The 20977-nt window shown below is 40.7% G+C and overlaps 1 protein-coding gene across 1 annotated transcript; it reads right to left on the reverse strand.

The window, feature by feature from the left end:
- Positions 1 to 2355: 2355 nt before the first annotated feature.
- On the reverse strand, positions 2356 to 19807 carry LAPTM4A (lysosomal protein transmembrane 4 alpha). Its single transcript, XM_032430105.1, has 7 exons — positions 19536 to 19807; positions 11930 to 12050; positions 8129 to 8205; positions 7900 to 8022; positions 4610 to 4705; positions 3980 to 4078; positions 2356 to 2985 (listed from the first exon to the last, which is right to left on the reverse strand). The coding sequence occupies exons 1-7, from the start codon at positions 19644 to 19646 to the stop codon at positions 2911 to 2913; spliced, it is 702 nt and encodes a 233-aa protein (XP_032285996.1). The 5' UTR covers positions 19647 to 19807; the 3' UTR covers positions 2356 to 2910.
- Positions 19808 to 20977: the final 1170 nt, after the last annotated feature.

Consider the following 20977-nt stretch of genomic DNA (forward strand, 5'->3'; position numbering starts at 1 on the left):
ACAGGCTCAAAATATACCAGTTGAGTTAAACTTTTGCTCAGGGTTAGAGTGTGAATTGGGTACTGAACCCAGCAGATAATCCCTAACACCATCCTCTTTCCATTACGTCAAATGTGCTAATAATGCCAGAGAAAATGCATGCTCCAGTGAGCTCAATTTTGGAAACAAGGGCCTCACAGGGCTCAAGTTTTGTTTCATAGGTCTCAGAAACACCTGGAACTTTATGGAGCTTTTACAGCTAGCCACATTCATATAACTAAATGTTGAGAATGTGAAGCAAGAAGGCCAAAACCGGAGCACAGAGTGGACAAAGCAGATGGAGGTGAAAAAGCTACAAAAGGAAACCAAACAGATGACAAAGATAGGCAAAACTCAGTGAAAAGTTGTGAAAGCCAAGAGGTTGGGTAGTCAACAATGTTGGATGATAAAAACCAAAACCGAGGTTAGAAAGTGTAACGGGGGGCACCTGGGTGGCTTACTTAGTTGAGCATCCAGCTCTTGATTTCAGCTCAGGTTATGATCTCAGGATCCTGGGATCGAGCCCCACATTGGGACTCTGCACTCATACTCATCGGGGAGTCTGCTTGGGATTCTCCCTCTCCCTCTGCCTCTTCCCAAGCTTGCACTCTGTCTCCTGATGGATAAATATTTTTTTAAAAAAAGCAAATATAACAGGACTTTGTGATTTAGGAAGGCATCAGGATCTCATGAGACTTTATTATGGGAATATCAGAAGCAGTGCCAAACTCAAGTCAGAATGGTGAGATTTATGAGCTCCTTACTTAAGCTGGAGTTGCTTCCTATTTTAAAAAACAAGGCCAAACGCCTAAACATTTATCTTTCAGTGTTATCTCTACCTGAATTTTAGAATCAAATACACTAGTCTACTAACATTTTTCTGCAAAACTAGCAGAGGGAATTTACCTTTTTAATGCAAACAATTTTGGCATGTTCAGGAGGATATTTAACTGTTATATGACAAATTTCCCTTTACTGGAAACATGAACCCTTAACAATCTAAGTTTTTCCCCTGCCTTAGGGAAAATGACTGGGTTTAACACATTGTGACTGTCCTTCATGAAGTCCAAGGCCTGTGTCCTTTTCCAGAAGATAAACCTGCTCCAAATAAAGTCGTGATTAAAAGTCACGATGGCCCACCATTTCCACTCCAGGAGGAACAATGCCCAGTTGGGCCCACCGAGCTTGGCTATGGATTACAGGCAAATGCCACTCCCACCCCCAGCGCTAAAAGGAGCCCCACCAAGTCAGGGTCCTGATGTGTTCACATTTTGATGTAATCCCACCATTAATAAAGAGCTAATAAGAGTTTGGTTAATATCTAAACACTGCTTAGCATGATCTTAACAGAGAACACAATTAAACCAACAGTAATAACTAAGGTAACTTGATGGATCTCTAAGATTTCTTTTTCAGTTTTTATAAAGAAACAAAGTGAGACCTAGCCCAGAAAAGTTATGATTTTGAAATGTTCTAAAATCATAAGATCAGTAAAATATCTTATATTACCCGAAACTGGGTATACTCCCAGACACAACTGTATGTCCTTTCTAAATATAAAGTTTACTCTTTATTTTGGTGGTGGCAGGTGTTTATAAAAGTGAAACTGCAGCCAAACAATTCCATTAACCCTTTAAGAAATGTGTAAAATACGTTCATGTGTCTATATGGTCGACGTGAGCAAGGCCACTACTACTACATTCTTAGCAAGATGCAAGGTGGAGTAGTTTTAGTTGTGCATATAAGCCGCAGTTTGCTTGCTTTCTCTTTGGCTCCACTCTGAAGGTCAACTGATACATTTTTTAATTATTCTTGAATTACTGAATTCTTTTTTAGGATTTTTATTTTTTCATTTGACAGAGAGAAAGAGAGCACAAGCAAGGGGAGCAACAGGCAGAGGGGGAGGGAGAAGCACGCTCCCCGCTGAGCAGGGAGCCCCATGCAGGGCTCGATCCCAGGACTCCGGGGTCATGACCTGAGCTGAAGGCAGGCACTTTTTAAATGGCTGAGCCACCCAGGCGCACCTATTGAATTATTCTTGATGAACTCATTACCTAAATACTAAATGATCTCTACATAAAAAGACAGCTTGCTACCCTCATCATATAATTTTTCTAACAAACCATCAGTAATTTCTGGCCTGTGATTCAAGTAATATCTTCACCATAACGTTAAATAAGATTTGAGTTACTGGACTAAAGAAATGCTTTCTAATTAAGCCGCATTATATTCTCGAAGTACCAAAAGACCCTGACAGTCTGAGTTTACTGTAATGGAAGATGTTAAATTCTATCTACCAAAAAAAGGTAATGGACTTTTTAAAAAATGACAACAATAAATATTTAAGAGATTTATTAAAGCATCTTATCACAAAGATGGAAACACATACAAGTTAGAAACATGCAACCAACGTCTTCCACAGTCAAGTTAAAAGGTTATGTATTTTTCCTGTTTTCATAGCTGAAAACTTCAGATCTTATATCCAACTCACTCACCCTGAATATTTAAGTCATTCTTCCTGAAAGTATCCAGGGCAGCAAATAACCAAAATGCAAACTATTATATAAAGAAAGTTCAAAGTTAAAAAAGAAAATGTGTAGAGAATACCCCCATCCCACCCCCCATTAAAGGCAAACAATGGCACTTTGCTCTTGCTTAACCTAGATTGTCTCCAAAAACTATTAAAATGTATAGACTTAACGACAAAAAACAAAAAAAAAACAGACTTTGAACAGATGTCCAAAGAGCTTGTTAGTGTTTGAAAATAAATGCTTCAACAAAGGAAAACGAATTTTATATCAAACAAGTCTGAAGAGCCCTGTACTGCAGCATCTTGTACAATAAACGAGACAAAAAGCTGGTATAGGGTTTATTGACAAAGGCAGGATCTCCTCAGGCAGGTACGTAAGGAGGCGGCGGCTCCTTCTCGGGCAGCTTCACGGCCATTTCATAGGTTGGCAAAACATACTGAAGAGAGAAAAAAATTATATTGACTTAAAGCATCTTTACAATCCTACCTGGAATAATTCAGCTTTCAGATTTTAGCTGAGGAATTTGTGAGCTGAAAAGTTCCTGAGCTCTAGAGAGGACTGGTAACTGGAGGTGAGCTGTCTGATCCAAGACTGCTGAAGACAGAGGGATGGAGGGGAGAGGGGCAGAATTTTGCTTCTGAACAGACCCTGAGGCTACCAGGACACCTTGACAGGAAAGGAAGTAGGTGGCACGGCTCTCTCCTCCCCCGCACAGCGTGACTGACAAAGTACCCGTGCCTCAGGGGCTGCAAATCCAGGTTAAGGGCATCACGGAACTACACTAAAGGAAACCTCCAATAAGGTGCTGGATCCTGGATTTCATCAGAATCTATAATCAAAGGATCAGGCCCTTCTATCATTTCTTCTAGGGTAAAGGGCACATCTATGCAGGAGTGACATTCCAACCCAAGTGTCTCCAAGTGTGACAGGCTGGCCCTACATGGGCCACATACATTCTACATATTGAAAACTGGGAAGAGCTAATACAGCAGCAACTAAAGGGCCCTTGAAGTAGGCCTCCCCACAGACTCACGGAACCCACTGCATTCATCTCCCCACAGAAAAACCAGCTTCCCCTTTTGATCATGTGGATGTTTTTTGAAAGCAACACAAGCTGCACATGACAGTACCCCATCCTTAGAAGTTCCAAAAGCCACGAGCCTGATATGGCTCACACGGCTGCTTCCTGTCTGATCTCCCCTGAAAATGCAACCATCCTGGAGACTCCCTAGGAGTGAAGCTGAACGAGCAGTGCAGGAGGCCCCTCACCCACACACCCAGGTTTCCAAAGGGAAACGCTAAATCTTGCGGATGTAAGCTATCCATGCCCGAACCATACATACGGCATTGAAGAGGAAGTCAAGATCTAGGCTCTTGAGAATAATCAAGAATGGCTACTGAAGATTTCCTATATTAAAACGGTCATTCACCTGCGGGGGTGCTTCAAAGGCAGGGTACACAGCGATCTCTGGCATGTTTCTGTTGTTAATATACTTATAGCAGTTCCAAACACAGTTGATTAGATACACCTGAAAGAGGCAAACAAAATTTCCATATGCTAGAAACTCAACAGACTACCTGCTCTAAAATTAAGGTGGCTTATGCTTTCCCCCACATGTGCTCCATGGAGAAGAGAACATACATCCATTTGAACCTAGCACAGGCCAGGCCCTTTCCCTACCTGCTCACACTTAAATATCACAAGTCTTATTGATAGCATTTTACAGAGAAACCAGAACTAGGGTTTTAATTCAGGTCTGATAACCACTGTGCTGCAAAAGAAATTCTGTCTCTGAACCTTTGGAATTTTAACAGATTTTCAATCAAATCATTGATCTGTTGATCCAAAAACATGATGTTCCTTACACTTAGGAAGGATCCTGGAATTCCAACCACTCTCCGGAAACAAGAGGGAGGACATCCCCCAGAAGTTACCTTTACTACTATGTCAGAACACTGTCCCCTAACAGTGAACTATAAGGAGAAAAGGCAACAAAAAGGTTTTAGACGAACTGTGTCACAGTCTAACTGGCTGCCCAAACATTTAGTCAGCAACTCACCTTAAAAATGATGAATAAGGCGAAGAACACAAGAACAAGGAAGAGGAGACAGCTGGAGTCCAATGCCAGGAGGTCATCTTTGTAGGGAAAATCGGGCTATTAAAAAAAAAAAAGGCGGGGGGGGAGGGGAGGGAGAGGTGAGCAGGCAAAGTAGAGAGGATTTTTAGGGCAGTGAAACTGTTCTGTTTGATACCACAGTGACTACTTTACACACTTGTCCAAACCTACAGAATGTACACCACAAGTGTACCCTCGAGTAAACTATGAACTCTGGGTGATAATGATGTGTCCATGCAGGCCCATCACTTGTAACAAACGGACCACTATGGTTTGGGATGTGGACAGTGGGGGAGGTGGGAGGGCACTTTCCAATTCAGTTTTGCTGTTAACCTAAAACTGCTCTAAACCATGAAGTTTATTAATTAAACACACACACTCATCATTCAGCTATGGCACTTGCACTTCATGATAGTCTAGAGAGCATCTTAAAAATACAAAGAAAAGGCACCGAAGTCAGAACTGATTTCCAATAAAAACTTATAAACAGAATTTAACTCATGGTACCTTTAAGCCTCATCATCATTAATGCATGCCACTGAACACTTAAAACATATTTGAGTACTGCTGTCCAAAGAGAAGAGCTCATCCTCTACTTTTCACTATTCTACATCTTTCTGGCCTTTGGAAAACCACTATCTCCTGTATACAACTGTAGATTTGTCCCTGAGTCACCAAGTCAGGAGGTGCTAAGACTTATCTAAGTTCCATGGGTCATTTAGTCCTATCTCGGGAAATTCATTTTTCTAAAAGCCAGTCATCAGTCTCAAAGCTCATCAGAAAGGGGAAAAAGAAGGCACGCCCCTGGTTATAAAAACAGCAAACCTCTGTGATTCACTGCAGACATACGACATTCTACTGCGAAGGGTCAACTTTATTTACTCAAATATTTATTTAGCATTTATCGTGTACAAGGCAATGAGCTGGGTTCCAGAAGGGCATTACGAAAAAATAATTAAGGATTTACAAGCTGGCCAACAGAGAAGGTACTTGCCAGTCTGAGAGACCAAATGAATATAACAGAGGGGAGAAACCACTGGGGTCTGTAAAAGGAATAGCAAAAAAAATTCTTTCTAATGTTCTCCTTTAAAGCTCATCTAATTTTTGAAAACATGTTTTTACTGGAAATGTCAACACAAAAGCCCAAATAATTTTTATAAAAAAGCAGCATGCAAAAATCCCAAAGGACCAAAAAAGAAAAAGAAGAAAAGTACCCACACACCAACTCCAAACCCTAGCTAAGTGTCTCCTTGGGACAAAACTGTTCTTTAAGCCTTCATTTATAAATAGAAAGACAAAAACTGAATGGGACCGGTTCATGGGGGAATGCTATAGCTTTTATTCAGGAGGTTTGCAATTTTTCAGCCAGACATGACAAGAGAGATCTAGAATGAGGAAACTTCTGACCACGGCCAACCCGGACACTAGGCCCTGCCCCCAGCTGCTTCTCTCCCACTCATCACTGCTGCTTTGCTTCCCTCCCTTAATCTATGTGCCAGCCACCACGGTCACCTTACAGTCCTCTGACTACACACAGAATGTTCCTTCCCACCTCGAGGGGTCTTTGTGACCTCTGCTTCTGTATCTTCCCTGTCTTAATTCCTACTCAGACTCTTGAGTGCAATTCAAGTCTTGCTCCCAGCCCACATCTGACAGCTCTGTGACATTCACTCGCGCAACCTACCTTCCCTTCACAGCTTTTTACCACAGTTTTAATGGAGTAATTGTCAATTTTCCAATTCCTTCACTAGCAAGTAAGTTCTACTGATGTATCCCAAGAATGCAGCAGAGTGCCTTGCACATAAGAAGCAACCACCAAATGTTTTCTGAACAAATGATAAATTTGTGGTATGCAAGATGGACTATGCAGGAAATCTGGAAGCGGGGAGAAAATTCCTAAAAGACAGCATTTTTTATTTTTTTTTTTTTATTTTTTTAAGATTTTTTATTTGACAGAGAGAGACACAGCGAGAGAGGGAACACAAGCAGGGGGAGTGGGAGAGGGAGAAGCAGGCTCCCCGCTGAGCAAGGAGCCCGATGCAGGGCTTGATCCCAGGACCCTGAGATCATGACCTGAGCCGAAGGCAGACACTTAACGACTGAGCCACCCAGGCACCCCAAGACAGCATTTTTTAAATGAACTTTTATTTTTCTGGACTCCATGCCTCCTTCCAGATCTTACTCCAGCCCAGAAGGTTCCCTGCCGCTTCATCATACAGCACTAATCTAAGCTCCGCACTTAATGGTGCAGTGGACAGTTCCAGTTCGTTATCACAGATAACCTCTTAACTCCCCCAATCCATGGGCTGCTCCTCAGAGAGAGGGAAGCTATGTTTGTACCTACACTATTCACCAACGATTTGCCTCAAATAGAGTGAAGGATACAGTAAGCATTCAAGTATTAGCTATGGATGCCTACAAAGAAAAAAGGGGTTAGAGCAACAAGAGCATCCAGCGTCCGTATGGAAGCAAGCTATTGGGAGCGACAGCGCACACCCCAATGAGAGCGGCCCACCCAGCGCCTTCCCTGAGAGCTCCTTCCCTGAGAGCTCCTTCCCTGAGAGCCTCGCCCCGCCCCTTCCCTGAGAGCACCTTCCCTGAGAGCCCCGCCCAGCGCCTTCCCTGAGAGCTCCTTCCCTGAAAGCTCCTTCCCTGAGAGCCTCGCCCCGCCCCCTCCCTGAGAGCTCCTTCCCTGAGAGCCCCGCCCAGCGTCTCAGCGTCCAACCGCCAGAGGGGTGAACGGAGTCTGTGGGCATCCTTGCTTTACCGCACTTTATTTTGTGCATCCGTTAGCAAGGTGTGCCCTTGGGTATCAGAAAAGACTAAGAAGATTATTTGGGGGGTCTGGGAATAAACATTTACAACATTTCTGCTTAAATAAGATTTCACAGGAATGCTCTACTTTTGAAGAGAGGGAGAAACCTCTAGAGCCAAATTATTATACCACTAGTATACTCAAAACAAAAGTTGAACTACTTCTTACGTTCTATGATATCCATCTTTAGAGACTTTTAACCCTGGAATATTCAAATGGTACTAGTTAGAGGATATTCTACCTGTATCTTACTGGTTTCAACATGGTAATTAACAGAAGTAATAATTATTTTAAAACACTTTAAAGAAGTAGGTAGATTAAAATAAAATAAAAATAGTACCTAAAGCTGACTCAAATTTTCTATTTAAATATTTTACTTAAAATAAAGAAAAAAGGTTTAATTAGCATACACACTTACTAATTGATCCAGATACTCTTTGATTCTTGGCAAGTAAGTGAGAGAACTGATAGCAACCAGGCAACTGAGAACGAAGTCAAAAAGCCGGTAACATAAGAATGGAATCAGCCAACCCACTTGATACTGAAGACAAAAAATAACAACCACAACATCACAACATAAATATGAAATTATTAAGTACCACTCAGTAAAGGTCAAACTCTAAAAGTCGAAAATATAGAATACTTACAGAAATTGCTCCATATACCAGCATTGAACTGATTATAAACATAAGAACAGAGATGGCAAAAAGAACACAGGCATTATCTAAGAAAACAAAAACAAAAATCTAATTAAGCTACTTACATAACAAACATAACAAAAAGAACAGAACTCTTCATGACAAAATGATGTTTTAAAGCTAGCTTAAAAAATGAGTATTTTCAAGATTGGCTATGAAAAAATCTAAGACCAAGCGTGTTAAAAAAAAAAATCTGTCTCAGCATTAAGTAATGACATTTGACGAACTCACGCCTTTGTTTTTGTTTATTAAATTGGCTACAACTCACTGACTTTTATCATCAACCAGTCACTCAGCTAAAGAGACAGATCTCTGCCCAGAGTCTGAAGGTGTGCAAACAGAGAATTATAATCCAATGTGGCAAAGTGCTACAACAGAAGCAGAAACAATTAGCTTTCCCAGGGGAATCAGGAAAAAAATACGAAATGACACAAGTTGGGTCTTGTGAGCAAAGCAGGGTTCCACACGAGGGAAAAGCTGGTATTTGTTTGAAAGACACAAATATATTAAATACAGAGCATTACAGCTGCCCCCTCTAACCTCAGATAAACTACACAATCAGAAATTCAAGGTTCTCCATTAACCTCCTCTCCCTCATCCCAACATGTGAACTCGCTGCTCCCCATCCCCTCTTCATGATTTCTCCGATACTTTACAGGCCTTTTCTTTGTTCCCCACCTCCTTCTCAGGTTGTCCCCTTCCTCTACATTATTCAAGTTCATTAATTGCCTCACAAAACACCAGAGTAATCTCAACAATATTAAGTCACACACGACTTGAGTTTCTTAGCACAGATTTAAAGTTAATTCTTTGACTCTGGATAGAGATTAAGAACCAGAAGGGTGCTAATAATAACGGCTGTTTGAAAAATTGCCGAACATTCCCACTATTAGATAAATGTCATGTACCATCTTGTCACTTGGCAGTACAAACATCATCAATATCTGGCACTATATTAGGTAAGAAGAGCCCTCTTTAAATTTTTCTAGAGGATAGAGAATATCCTCTAGATGCCCTATAGCCAAATAGGGGAGAAATGGGATGACAGGTGAAAAATACATATATAATACCGAGAACAAGAGATGCTCCAGTATTTGTGAGTCAATAAAGCAAACAAAATATGAGGGCTAAATACCCAGATGTGAACCTCCGGTTTCCAGCCACCACCACATTTAAGAACTTTCTCCAGGGGGCCCCAAGTGTTCACCCATTACCAACGTGAATATAAAGTTAAATTCATATTTGAAAAACAGCTTGTATATTTTGCAGAAGCATTTCATATACATTGAATGTCGTATTCTGTTTAGCTGATTAAAAATAACCATGAACCTTATTATTTAAAATCAACCAGCAGGCCAGGGCATCTGGGTGGCTCAGACGGTTAAGTAAGTGTCTGCCTTCGGCTCAGGTCATAATCTCAGGGTCCTGGGATGGAGCCCCGCGTTGGGCTCCCTGCTAAGCGGAGAGTCTGCTTCTCCCTCTCCCTCTGCCCCTCCCCCAGCTTGTGCGTGCTCTCTCTCTCCCTCAAAAAAATAATCTTGGGGCGCCTGGGTGGCTCAGTCATTAAGCGTCTGCCTTCGGCTCAGGTCATGATCCCAGGGTCCTGGATGGAGCCCAGCAAGCCCCGTATCGGGCTCTCTGCTCAGCAGGAAGCCTGCTTCTCCCTCTCCCACTCCCCCTGCTTGTGTTCCCTCTCTCACTGTCTCTTTCTGTCAAATAAATAACCTTTAAAAAAATAGAAAAAATAAATAAAGGCTATAAAAAAAATAAATAAATAAAATCCGCTGGCAGGCCAATGATCAGAACTTAACTTGCCATTATAACACTGGGTCATGGGAAAATCAACTTTCCACCTGCAAAGAGACACAAAAACTACCATATGACCAAGTGCTATGCATTTTTATATTCTGTCAAGAATAGGGGGCTTTGGCAGAATTATAATCAACACTAGTATGATAACGAATACATCTGCTTCTCTCTACAGCAGGCACAGTGCTCACAGACCGTTCAGGAAACCCGTGACTCCATCCCTGCAGCTCTAGCCAAGGCAGCCAGTTGTACAGACCTACAAGAATGTCAATAACCATAAATCTTTTCCTACACCTTGATTTTAAGAGAAACACATGCTGACACTGCATGCTGAAAAAATGCTGACATCAGGTTTTGCATAATTTTACAGCCTAAAGTACCAAAAATAGCCATTAAAAACTAACGTTTTATTCATTATTGTATTTTGGTTTTTAAACAGAAATAGACTAACTTGGGAAGAAAAAACAAACACCAGGAGGGATGTTTCTAGTATGTTCTTGGTATCTCTTTTATCGCATTTAACAACAGAATTAAAGGATTATATATATCTGAATAGACAATCAGTAGACTCATTTAAAAAGCACTTGAACACAGTTTAAACAACTGTTAGTGTTTTCATACTATAATGTCAACAGATGGCCACAAAACTCTACTTGAATCCTAGAAACAGCAGTTAGCCCTATAGACAGTGAGTGAATTATGTGAATTAACAACCAAATTTGTTTTAAAAACCACTTGATAAATTTATCAGAGAAGATCATAAATGTAATGAAGCTCAAGAATTTATAATAAAAGCTAATAAACCTAAAAATAACTTAAGATCCTGTAACATTATAAATACACACGAGTACTCAGAACATTTTTCTGAAGTGATATTTTAAACATGCAAAAAACTTTGCACTGAAAATTTGAGGCATAATTTTCTGTTCAAATATTAAATTTCTAACATTTATAAAATAAAATCTTTTTTATTTTTTATTTATTATTTATTTGAGGGAGAGAGAGAGAGAGAGATCATGAGCAGGGGGGGAGGGTAGAGGGAGTAGCAGACTCCCTGCTGAGCAGGGAGCCAGATGCAGGACTTGATCCCAGGACCCTGGGATCATGACCAGAGGTGAAGGGAGACACTTAATGGACTGAGCCACCCAGGTGCCCAATATAAAATCTTTTTTTTTTTTTTTAAGATTTTATTTATTTATTTGACAGAGAGAGACACAGTGAAAGAGGGAACACAAGCAGGGGGAGTGGGAGAGGGAGAAGCAGGCTTCCTGCCGAGCAGGGTGCCCGATACGGGGCTCGATCCCAGGACCCTGGGATCATGACCTGAGCTGAAGGCAGACACTTAACGACTGAGCCACCCAGGCGCCCCCCAATATAAAATCTTAACTAGAATCTTTCTGCACCTGTATTTCAGAGAAAGCAAGATAATGAAAATGCTATCAGAGAATAAACAGGTTTAAAAAAGCAATTTCCATGAATGTCTCCTATTTTTAACTCCAATATCGTCTTTCTTCATCTAAATGATTGAAATATATTTAGAACTGTGACCCTCGGCAAAAGGTATCAGCAAATATTCCAATAATTCGTATTTCCTATTTTCCTGTAAGCCTATTTGCTCCCATCCTCTACTACACTTGCCAGCTGACCTTAAAGGCTTACAAGTCTTTTTGTAATTTCTTCTTCTCTCCACAGCACTGATAAGAATCAAGGTATACAATGTACATTTCTCAAAAAATCTTCTGGTAGTCCTTAACATTTTCTGGCCAGAAGTGCTCAATTACAATTCTCACTGAGTATCTTTGAAAAACCCACAAAAACACTTTTACGCCTCAGCAAGTAGAGTAACTTAAATACAATTTAATCAATCCTCTAAATAATCTCTGTGTTGTGTGTGTGTGTGTGTGTGTGATGAGCAGGAGGTATTTCCAACTAAAAACATACCAGCCATTCTCTCCAATGAATAGTAATTGCCAATGACTTCATACTGAATGTTGACAGCTGGCAAGGAGTTTGGATGAGTTACTTCCACAGTCAGCAAAACTGCCATCAACAGGTTTACCACCTGTGAAAGATAAGATGTTATCCATTATATTATTAATCAGGAAACAGTCCTCACCACAATCTTCAGAGGTCTTCCCATGTTTAACCTGTTTTACTTGGAGTAACAAAGACAGAAAACAGTAGCAGACTACCTATAGATAAAATATGCAATACCACCCTAAAAGTCAGTATTTCTTAAAGTATAAACTTAAACATGACTGAACCTATGTTAATAAATGGCAAAACAATTAAAAGGAATCATTACAAATTGTTTGTGTTCAGTCATGTATTTATTCATACACCAATCTCAGAATTCCTGGGCTTGAAGAAACTACAGTTCATCCAATATACTTATCCATCAGATATATATAATAGCCATCAGTTAAGTAAATAGTGATCCATCAGATAAGCCTGACACTCCTCTACAGTATGTCCTATCTAATGATAGAAAACTATTTCATTTCCTCTTAGGCCTGACTCAAATGCTTAAAAGACTTTCCAAGATTTTAACTAGCTCACTTTGACTTTTGCCTACTGTCCTTAATTCTACCTTTTGAAATAATGTGCTCCCCTTTTTGAGTAAGTGCACCTCTAACACCTAAGGGGAGCTGACACAGGCCGTCAAATAATCTTTTCTAGAATAAACATTCAGGTACTTCCACCATTTCTCTAATGGTTTAACACTGTCCAGCTACCTCACTACCTCCTTCTGCTCTCCTCTATACACACACTCCAGTTTGTTGGACATATCATGAAAATGAGGTAAGATCAGCCTGGTCAGAGCACACAGGGATCTCAGTTCCTACAGTCTAAGTTAACAAATTTCAACTAGCACAGCCTGAAATCGTACTGGCTTCATAAATTTTTTGAATGTCGTGTCAGAGTAACTCCCACCCTTAATTCTTTTCACACTTGATCCTGCTAAGTTACCACCTGAACCTGTACAGTTAGATTCAGAGGCCCAAGCATAAGCCCTTATACATTTGCAATGGAATTTCACCGTATATATTCTTGCCTGTCAAGATGTTCTGGATCTAGATTCGGAATACCCTACAGATTTCCTATCTCTTTTAGCTTTCATTATTTGAAAATATGGTCGGCATGTAATCAGTATCTCCATCTCAGTCACTAGTAAAGGAGAACTGGGCCAATCACAGGAGCTGTCAGAGGTTGTCCTCTTCCCATTAACCAGCAATCTTTGAATAAAATTCTTTATCACTTTCAGAAAAACATCTTGAGTCTTTGTCAAACTTCTTGCCGAAATTCCATCATAATATCTGGTGAATTTTCCTAATTTACCAAGGTTGTAACTCTATTTCAAGAAGCAATTATTTATGCCTCCAGTGGTTAGTGAATCCCTGCAGTAGCCCAGGAGGCACCCTTCCCTGAGGTGCTCAAAAACAGTCCCGTTAATGATTCAATACAGAAAACCACCTAGGACTGGAGTTAGGCTTCCCTATCTAAAAGTTCACAGAACCTGTCCTCTTCCTTTTGTGAAAATCTGAATATTTGGTATTTTTAAGAAACATTAGAGCCTTATCATCAACAGTACTTTAAACAAACTCTGTTAGGTAGCTCTCTCCTGTTTGTCCTGAATGAAAAATAACAGCTTCTCAATTGAAGGCACTTCACATTCTCTAAGACAAGCAACCCAAGTTTTATCATTCAGTAAGATTAGGAGATCTAAACAATGTCACAATACCAAATTCAGAATCAACTGACATTTACTGAGGATATACTATATACCAGGCATATTCACATATATTACTTCACTCACTCCTCACAACAACCTGGTGAAGAAAATATTACTAAAGCCCATTTGCAGACGAGAAAACTAAGTTTCAGCAAGTGAAATAACTTGTGGTAAGTTCACTGATATGGTAGAGGAGAAAGCTAGGATACAAACCTGTTTCTTTTTAGGACAACCTGCTTCGGAGCACCACATGATTACTCATACCCATTCCTAAGCAACTCCTGTTTTGAGGTCTCTCCAGAAGAAACTATTATCTAAGGTTATAAGATGTTTATACTTTACTGTCCAAGTAAAGATGTTCAGTAACACGCAATGCTCAAAAGCAAGGTACTTTATCCTCCAACTCCTGAAAGGTCTTACAAAGGACAATCATACTTGCAAGGGTGGCTCCCTGGTTGAAGCCTGATTTTTTCCATCTTCATTGCAATGGGTTTTGGCTACCGAGTATGAGTAGTTCATCCAACTAGGTGAATTAATTATTGAGCAATTAGAGATATCTACCTAAATCTTATAGATTCTGTGTACGAAAATCAGTCTGAAATCAATTCAGCAAATTATTCTTTGCTAACCACAATATAGTCATAGTTAAAAAAGCTCTGCACAGTACAGAAAAAACATTCTCATATCAAGAAAAACAAACTCAATGACTAAATGAAGGAAATGACACAACCAAAAATATTTAGGAGTTTAATTTTCCCTTCCTAAATATTTTTATTGCACGTAGGACTTATAACATCTATTTTCTCTTACATGGATAAGCCAGATTCATCCACTATTATCTTCTTGTAGAATTAGTGACAATTCAAATTTCACTTCACTGTCACAACCCTGAGTATTAAACAAAAATCACAGCTCTAATCAAAAGGACCAAGAAATGAAAAAATAAATTGCAGTGTTACTTCTTTAAAGCTCACACAATTCGAATCTTCACTGAGTTAATTATATTCCATTAGATCACTATATTTCATTAGAACTTCACCTTACATTTTAAAGTATTAACCTGGAAAATCCATCCTTGTGATCTTAAACTGAGCACCCATCCTGTGCTCCTATTCCAGTCCTGTGCTATTTACTTTTGATTACAGTCGATATTTCTACTAAGTTCCACAGAGCATTTAAAAAAAAAAAAATCAATTTTACAGCCTTACAATATAAAATTTGATACAAAATTTCTCTGAAAAGAGCAAGTAGTTTAATTATATTTCAGAATCTTTATTCCCAATTGATTTTTTTCATTTATTCAGGAAATAAAACAAAAATGTAATTACAATAATGATTAACTTCTAAACCTCACAATATGGAGGTACAGAATACAGTAAATATGTCAATGGTATGGACTATGGACATACCATTCAATGTGGAAGGAGTCCTGTAAATTTACTGGGTCAAATATGGTTTGCATTATTTTTGCAAGCCTTTTGCACACCTTGTATAAGTAAACAATTACAAAAACCAGATGTGTAGATTTTACTTGTTACAGTTATCAGACCCATGAAGTACTCAGCCTCCAGAAAGGAATTCCTCTTTGCTTTCTCATCTCACTGCCACACCCATCCCAGAACATTCTCTGGGAGCTGGTTTTTGTTTTAAGTCATTATTCTTTAGGTTCCCACGGATTCTGCCACAACTCAGTATCTGCTGAGACTATAATTAAAAGAATGTACGTGCTTCAGGGCATCCTGATAAGGGTCTCACAGGCAGACAGGCTCCACTCGGAGCGACTCAGTGAAGCACTCTCAGCAGGTAAAGATCAAAATAGCCAATCTCTAAAAATTGTTAAGTGTTTCACATACATATAAACTTTGTTGTTTACTGGTACGTGCAGTTACAAATGAGTTATTCCTACTACTTTTGGGAGGAGACAATTAATTTTACAAATGTCTAATGAACACTTCAAATGTTAATTAACAAGCTAGCTACTACACACATTTTATAGAGTAAGACCTATCATCTTTTTCCCTCAAGAGAACATCTTGTGGAGGAGAAAAATAAAAAGATAATCATTCGTAATCGTGTAATAAGTACTATTTAATGAGCACATACAAGTGGTATGTAGGAACTTTTCTAGGTACACAGTGAGGAAATCAGATATCTCTGGCTGGGAAACAAGAAAAGCTTCACCAAGAAAACATGAGCTAACCATTAAAAAATTAAACGGAATTGGCAAAATGTTGTTATTAGTCACAGTTGGGTGATGAGTAAATGGGAGATGTTAATGCTATCTCGCTATTCTTTATATTTGACATTTTCTTTAAAAAAGTTTTTAAAAAGTGACTTGGGGGAGGGGGGAGAAGAGATAGCACATGCAAAAGTACTGAGGCACACAAAAAAAAGTGTTTGAGGAAGAATATTAACTTGGAAATATAAACAAGCTTTACTCTTATTTAAAGAAACCAGGAATGAGGGCTGGAAAGGAATAGAGCTTGAGGAAAGCTGTCTTCACTTCTCTCCCAGCTATAAACTCCAGATTGTTTATGCCTGAGACATTCATTAAAAATTAGCCACATATTAAGTCTTTCCAAGACCTAAAATTATTACAAATGCTCAAAATGTATTCTTGTAACAACATCAATCATGAATGAGGACAGTCCTATAGCCCACTTGTACGCCTATTTTCAATTATTCAATGAACATTTGAACTTACACTATGTAACAAACTTGTCTGAAATCATCTGGCTAAATAACAGAGAAAACAATTTAAGGAATGCCAGAATTTAAACTAGAGCTCATTCTGAAATTTTGTATCCCTTAACCGGGGATTATGCTTCTTTCCAATCTAAAACGCCAAAAGCTAACACTTCAGGGCTGGTACCTCTCTGGTGCATAAAACTGGCTCCAGCTTCTCTATGTCCTACTGCACTACTTAATACCATAGAATACTTTAGAACACAGTGTTAGACTGGCCTCAACACTAGACCAGTTGCCAGAAAGCAATGACACTGTATCAGATTGACTGACTGATACAGTGTCTTGGCCCAGCAGGAGGGAGGGCTGCCCCCATCATCCCAGGTTTCAAACAGCACAGAGGCAATCTAAAGAGGATCGTAAATAACCTCCCACCTGAAATTGAGGAAGGGAGGAAGAGGGAAGTGGCATTCTACCTCACTCAATCCCTTATTACTTCTGTCTTAGTAAAGAAGTTTCCAGCAAGAAAATACACCGCTTGGACAAGTCCTCTTTGTTTAGAGGTATTATACTACACTTTCGTGTAGGTGGCCTTGTTCTCTAAAAGGTTACATGCCTTCCCAATTGGCAGAAATTGTGTTTTTTTATATTGCTGTGGTACTGAAGCTACACTTTTGAAAGTCACCAACAAAACCAATGGCCTTTTCCCAGTCCTTCATCCAATTAGAATCTGATGTTACTGATCACCTTCTCCTCTTGTCACTGTACCGTTTCATTTTCGTATACGTGCTCTAAAAATCTCTAATACCGTATCTTAAGGGCAGATACCACTTTCAAGACAAGAAACATCTGAGAGCCTTTGTGTGGCAGGTAATAGAAATAGAAAAGATAACAACAAACGGTCCCTGTAATTTATTCTTTTTGTATGTCCACTAAAGCCTTTTACATTGCAAATGATCAGTAAATCCCTTATATAAGACAGACGAATTGATTTTAGCAGTTTATAATGCTCTGCTAACCCAAAAGTCCATGCAACGGAAGAACAGGTATGGCCTCCTTCTAAAATTGTGAAAACTGAAGCAGGGGAAAAGGAAGAGATGTAAAATGTTTTCACATCAAGTGCCTCCAATGGAAAATAAATGCCCTTACTAAAGTTTTTCTCCCTGCGTTTTGGGTTTTGCTGTATATAACTCGTATTTTTCCCTGCTATTCCTTTCATTTTTATGAGCAGAGCCCACAGCATCAAAAAAAAAAAAAAAAATCTGCCTAGAAAAGACTGGAAAGAAATACAGCCAATAATATTCAGATGGTTGAAACTGGGATGGTGTTTATTTCCTTCTTGAGAAGGAGTTAGAAATCCTTTGTTCTGTGAATGGAGAGAAGGATCTGAGAAGAAACGGGAAGATTAGGTTTGCAGGCAAGAGTCCCAGCTGATGGACACAACTTCTCAGTTCAGTAGGAGGGGAGGTCATCTTCTCAAGATGAGGGAGGCAGGGTCGAGTAAGAGGCTTGAGGACCCTAAAGATTTGAATGATTCATTTAGGGGAATGGAAGGCAAAACTAAGGACAAACAAAAGAAACTGAAGACCCAGATCCTTAGCAAAATGGAGGAGAAAAGGAAGTTAGAAATACTGCTATTGCCATTAACTGACTAATGTCTAATATCACAAATCAGCTAAAATATAAAACAAAAGAGAATTTTTGAGGGGAAATCTGATATTATACCAATAAGATGATGTTTCTGAATATGAAAGTACAGAAAATACTAAAATAAATTTAGAAACAAGCAAATAAGCCTACACATTCAAGTTTTGTTGTTTTTAATGTACACCAATAAAGCAAAACAGGGCGGTCAGAAATAATCCCTGGTCAGTAGTAGTCTCCTGGGGGTCGGCCATGAAACAGTATCTGCCTAACTAAGATTATTCTCATCTGGTGTTTGTTCAAATGGTAATGATTTCAAGGCACTGGGTAAAGAAGTAATGGTAACAGAGAAAGGCAAAAAGAATGTGATAAAGCTTTTCCTTTTTTGTTTTTTGTAGTTCACGCAAGTTAACAGAAACCATACAGTATCACTAATGCCACAACCCTCCAAACCAAAACAACCCCACAAAAACAACCAATTACAAAGTCACTAGTGAAAGCAGCCAATGAAGTCAACAATATGAGAAGTTTGTCAAAGCTTCAGTAAAGTCATTATTATAGCCTAAAGCTATCCCAACAGTCATAAATTAGCTTCAATGTGTAGATACTGGAGATGGTGGTAAGAAATCACAAAAGTATTACTGGTGAACCACCAATCAATAACACTGTCAACTTGGTTATGACATAGAATTACACAGATCTTGGAACCCAGGAAATGCCAGTGTATGTGGCCAGAATAGAGAAGGCTCTCAATAAAGGTCTCCTAAAAAAACGGAATAAAAAGCGTCTAATGGGCAGCGGGTAGTTGCACCAGGAAAAGGCCGATCGAGTGTAAATCCTGGCAAAAAGGTACGGCCTCCGAGACAATCTCCAGATTTACAACAGAGGCCTTTCCGCCTACATCACAAACACACCGTAACAAATAAAGTCCAGGAACCACAGGCAACTGCGTTACAGCTGGATCTTTCGATTTCCTTCCAGGTAAGACAATGTCGAAACTCGGCTGCATTTCTCAAGGTCTACTCCTAATTGTTTTGTAGGGAAAAAAACTCCAGGGAACATAGGTGGAAGAGTGTTCTTTCTGATCACGGAACTACAAAAAGGACCGAAATCAGGTAGTTTCCAGAACTCCCCGCCAAATCCCAGTATCCTCAACTCTCCCACCTACCCCTATTCTCCATGCCCCCCTCGCCCGCCCACAACGCCCCCGCTTCTCCCCACCTCGATTTTCTCCTCTACTTGGAGCCGAGGAACAATCTCCCCATTCCTACCCACCCCCACTCCGATTCCTGGCCACAGTCCCCTCCCTCAAAGTTACAGCACCCTAAAAAGAGGCTCCCTTATGCCTTCTCGCCCCACCCAAGACCCCGTTTTCAGTCCCACCCCCTCCCAGTGAACACTCCCTTCATTTCAGACCTGGCTCCCCCACTTCCCGCTCATGCGCATTCCCCTGGGCCCCAACCCTCCAGCCCCGCCCGCCCTTACCATGTACCAGGTCCCCAGGATGATCGTCCCGGTGCGGACATGGCAACAGCCGCAGCACCGGGTGCTGTAGAACCGGTCGCTGCGGCTCCGTTTGAAAGTCATGGACACCATCGGGAATCTCACAACCTTCGTTCTAGGATGTGCCCCTGACAAACGCTTTCCGCCCAGAAGTCGAACCCAGATAACTCTGCCACAGCCTCCAAAACCAACCGACGCGTCTTCTAGCCCGCCCCCGGCCCGGGCCCCAGCCAGCTCCTTGCACCTGCGCACTGAGTGCCGAGCGCCGCTCTCGCGCGACCTCGGTTTACCCCTCTTCCTCCACCTTCCCCGCACACAGGCCAATGGAAGAGCGGAAAGCGGGGTGGACTCGGCCCCTGATTGGGAAAACTTGGAGATTGACAAGACGTCACGCCCAATCAGAAGTGCGAGTCCCTTTAGCGCTAAAGGATCCCCGCCTCTTACGCGAGGGCAAGGGCTGGCTCGAAGGCCTAGAAAGGTTCGGGGTAACCTGGTAGTTTACCATCCCTGGGGCGAGAGCGGCAAGAAAAGAGGCATTTAATGCGTAGAGGCAGAGACGAGATAGGTTGGTGGCAGAAAACGGGCATGAAGGACTTTTTTGAGTGATGTCTGCCACGTTCTGCTCCGGAGGCGTCACGGGACTGCGACTGCTCACGTGACCTTTGCGCGCTGCTCGATTATTTGGCTGGCCGGGGGCGGTGCCAGGGGGAAAGGGGCGTTGCTAGTCCCCGCCCGGGGGCCTTCGTCACTGCGGGAGAGGAAACTGGGGCCTTGTCGGAGGGGATAGGCTTAGGTTTCCACACTCCCTCGCTCTGCGGGCTTTTTGGTGGGAGCAAAGAAATAACACCTAACTCAGGCAACTAAGAGGATTGAGGAAAACAGAAGCAAGATAAAGTGGAAGAACTGCTTGGTTGCTGGGTTTATACAGATAAGAGTGAGCTTTACTGGGAAAAATTGTGAAGCTCATTAAAATGGACCAAAAGACTACTGGGTGCCTTCAGTGAAAAACCAGCCATAGTCTGACACCCCTTTCTGGGTATCCTGATTGTATATGGGCTGTCCACCTTTCTTTGTAGAACTCTGTACAGCTCTATTGTAGGTAACTAATACCAAGAGGAAATACTCCTGTCCGTTGAACTTGACATTGAATCTTACCGCTCCTCAGAAAAAGGCATTTTGCTTCTATTTGCAAATTCATCTTCCATTCACAATTTAACAATATGAGTACTTTAAACTCTCCTTTTAAACTGGTTCTGATATGTTACTGGTTTCCTCATTAAGTGAGTAAATAAAATATCTGACACGTGTTCATTTTGTATTTGTACGAGACTTAAGGCTTTTACCTTTTTAAAAAAATACATGGTTTGGGCTCCTGGGTGGCTCAGATGGTTGGGCGTCTGCTTTCGGCTCAGGTCATGATCCCG

This window comes from Phoca vitulina, unplaced genomic scaffold, assembly GCF_004348235.1.
Source record: "Phoca vitulina isolate PV1807 unplaced genomic scaffold, GSC_HSeal_1.0 scaffold42, whole genome shotgun sequence".
Classification (NCBI taxonomy): domain Eukaryota; kingdom Metazoa; phylum Chordata; class Mammalia; order Carnivora; family Phocidae; genus Phoca; species Phoca vitulina.

Bases quoted from the DNA above. Each gene is read 5' to 3' on its own strand.
- LAPTM4A (XM_032430105.1), bottom strand. From the start codon at position 19,646: ATGGTGTCCATGACTTTCAAACGGAGCCGCAGCGACCGGTTCTACAGC. The intron at 12,051-19,535 runs GTAAGGGCGGGC...TATCTTTCACAG, and splicing joins TCCTGGGGACCTGGTACATG to GTGGTAAACCTGTTGATGGC. The intron at 8,023-8,128 runs GTAAGTATTCTA...TTTTGTCTTCAG, and splicing joins TGGTATATGGAGCAATTTCT to TATCAAGTGGGTTGGCTGAT.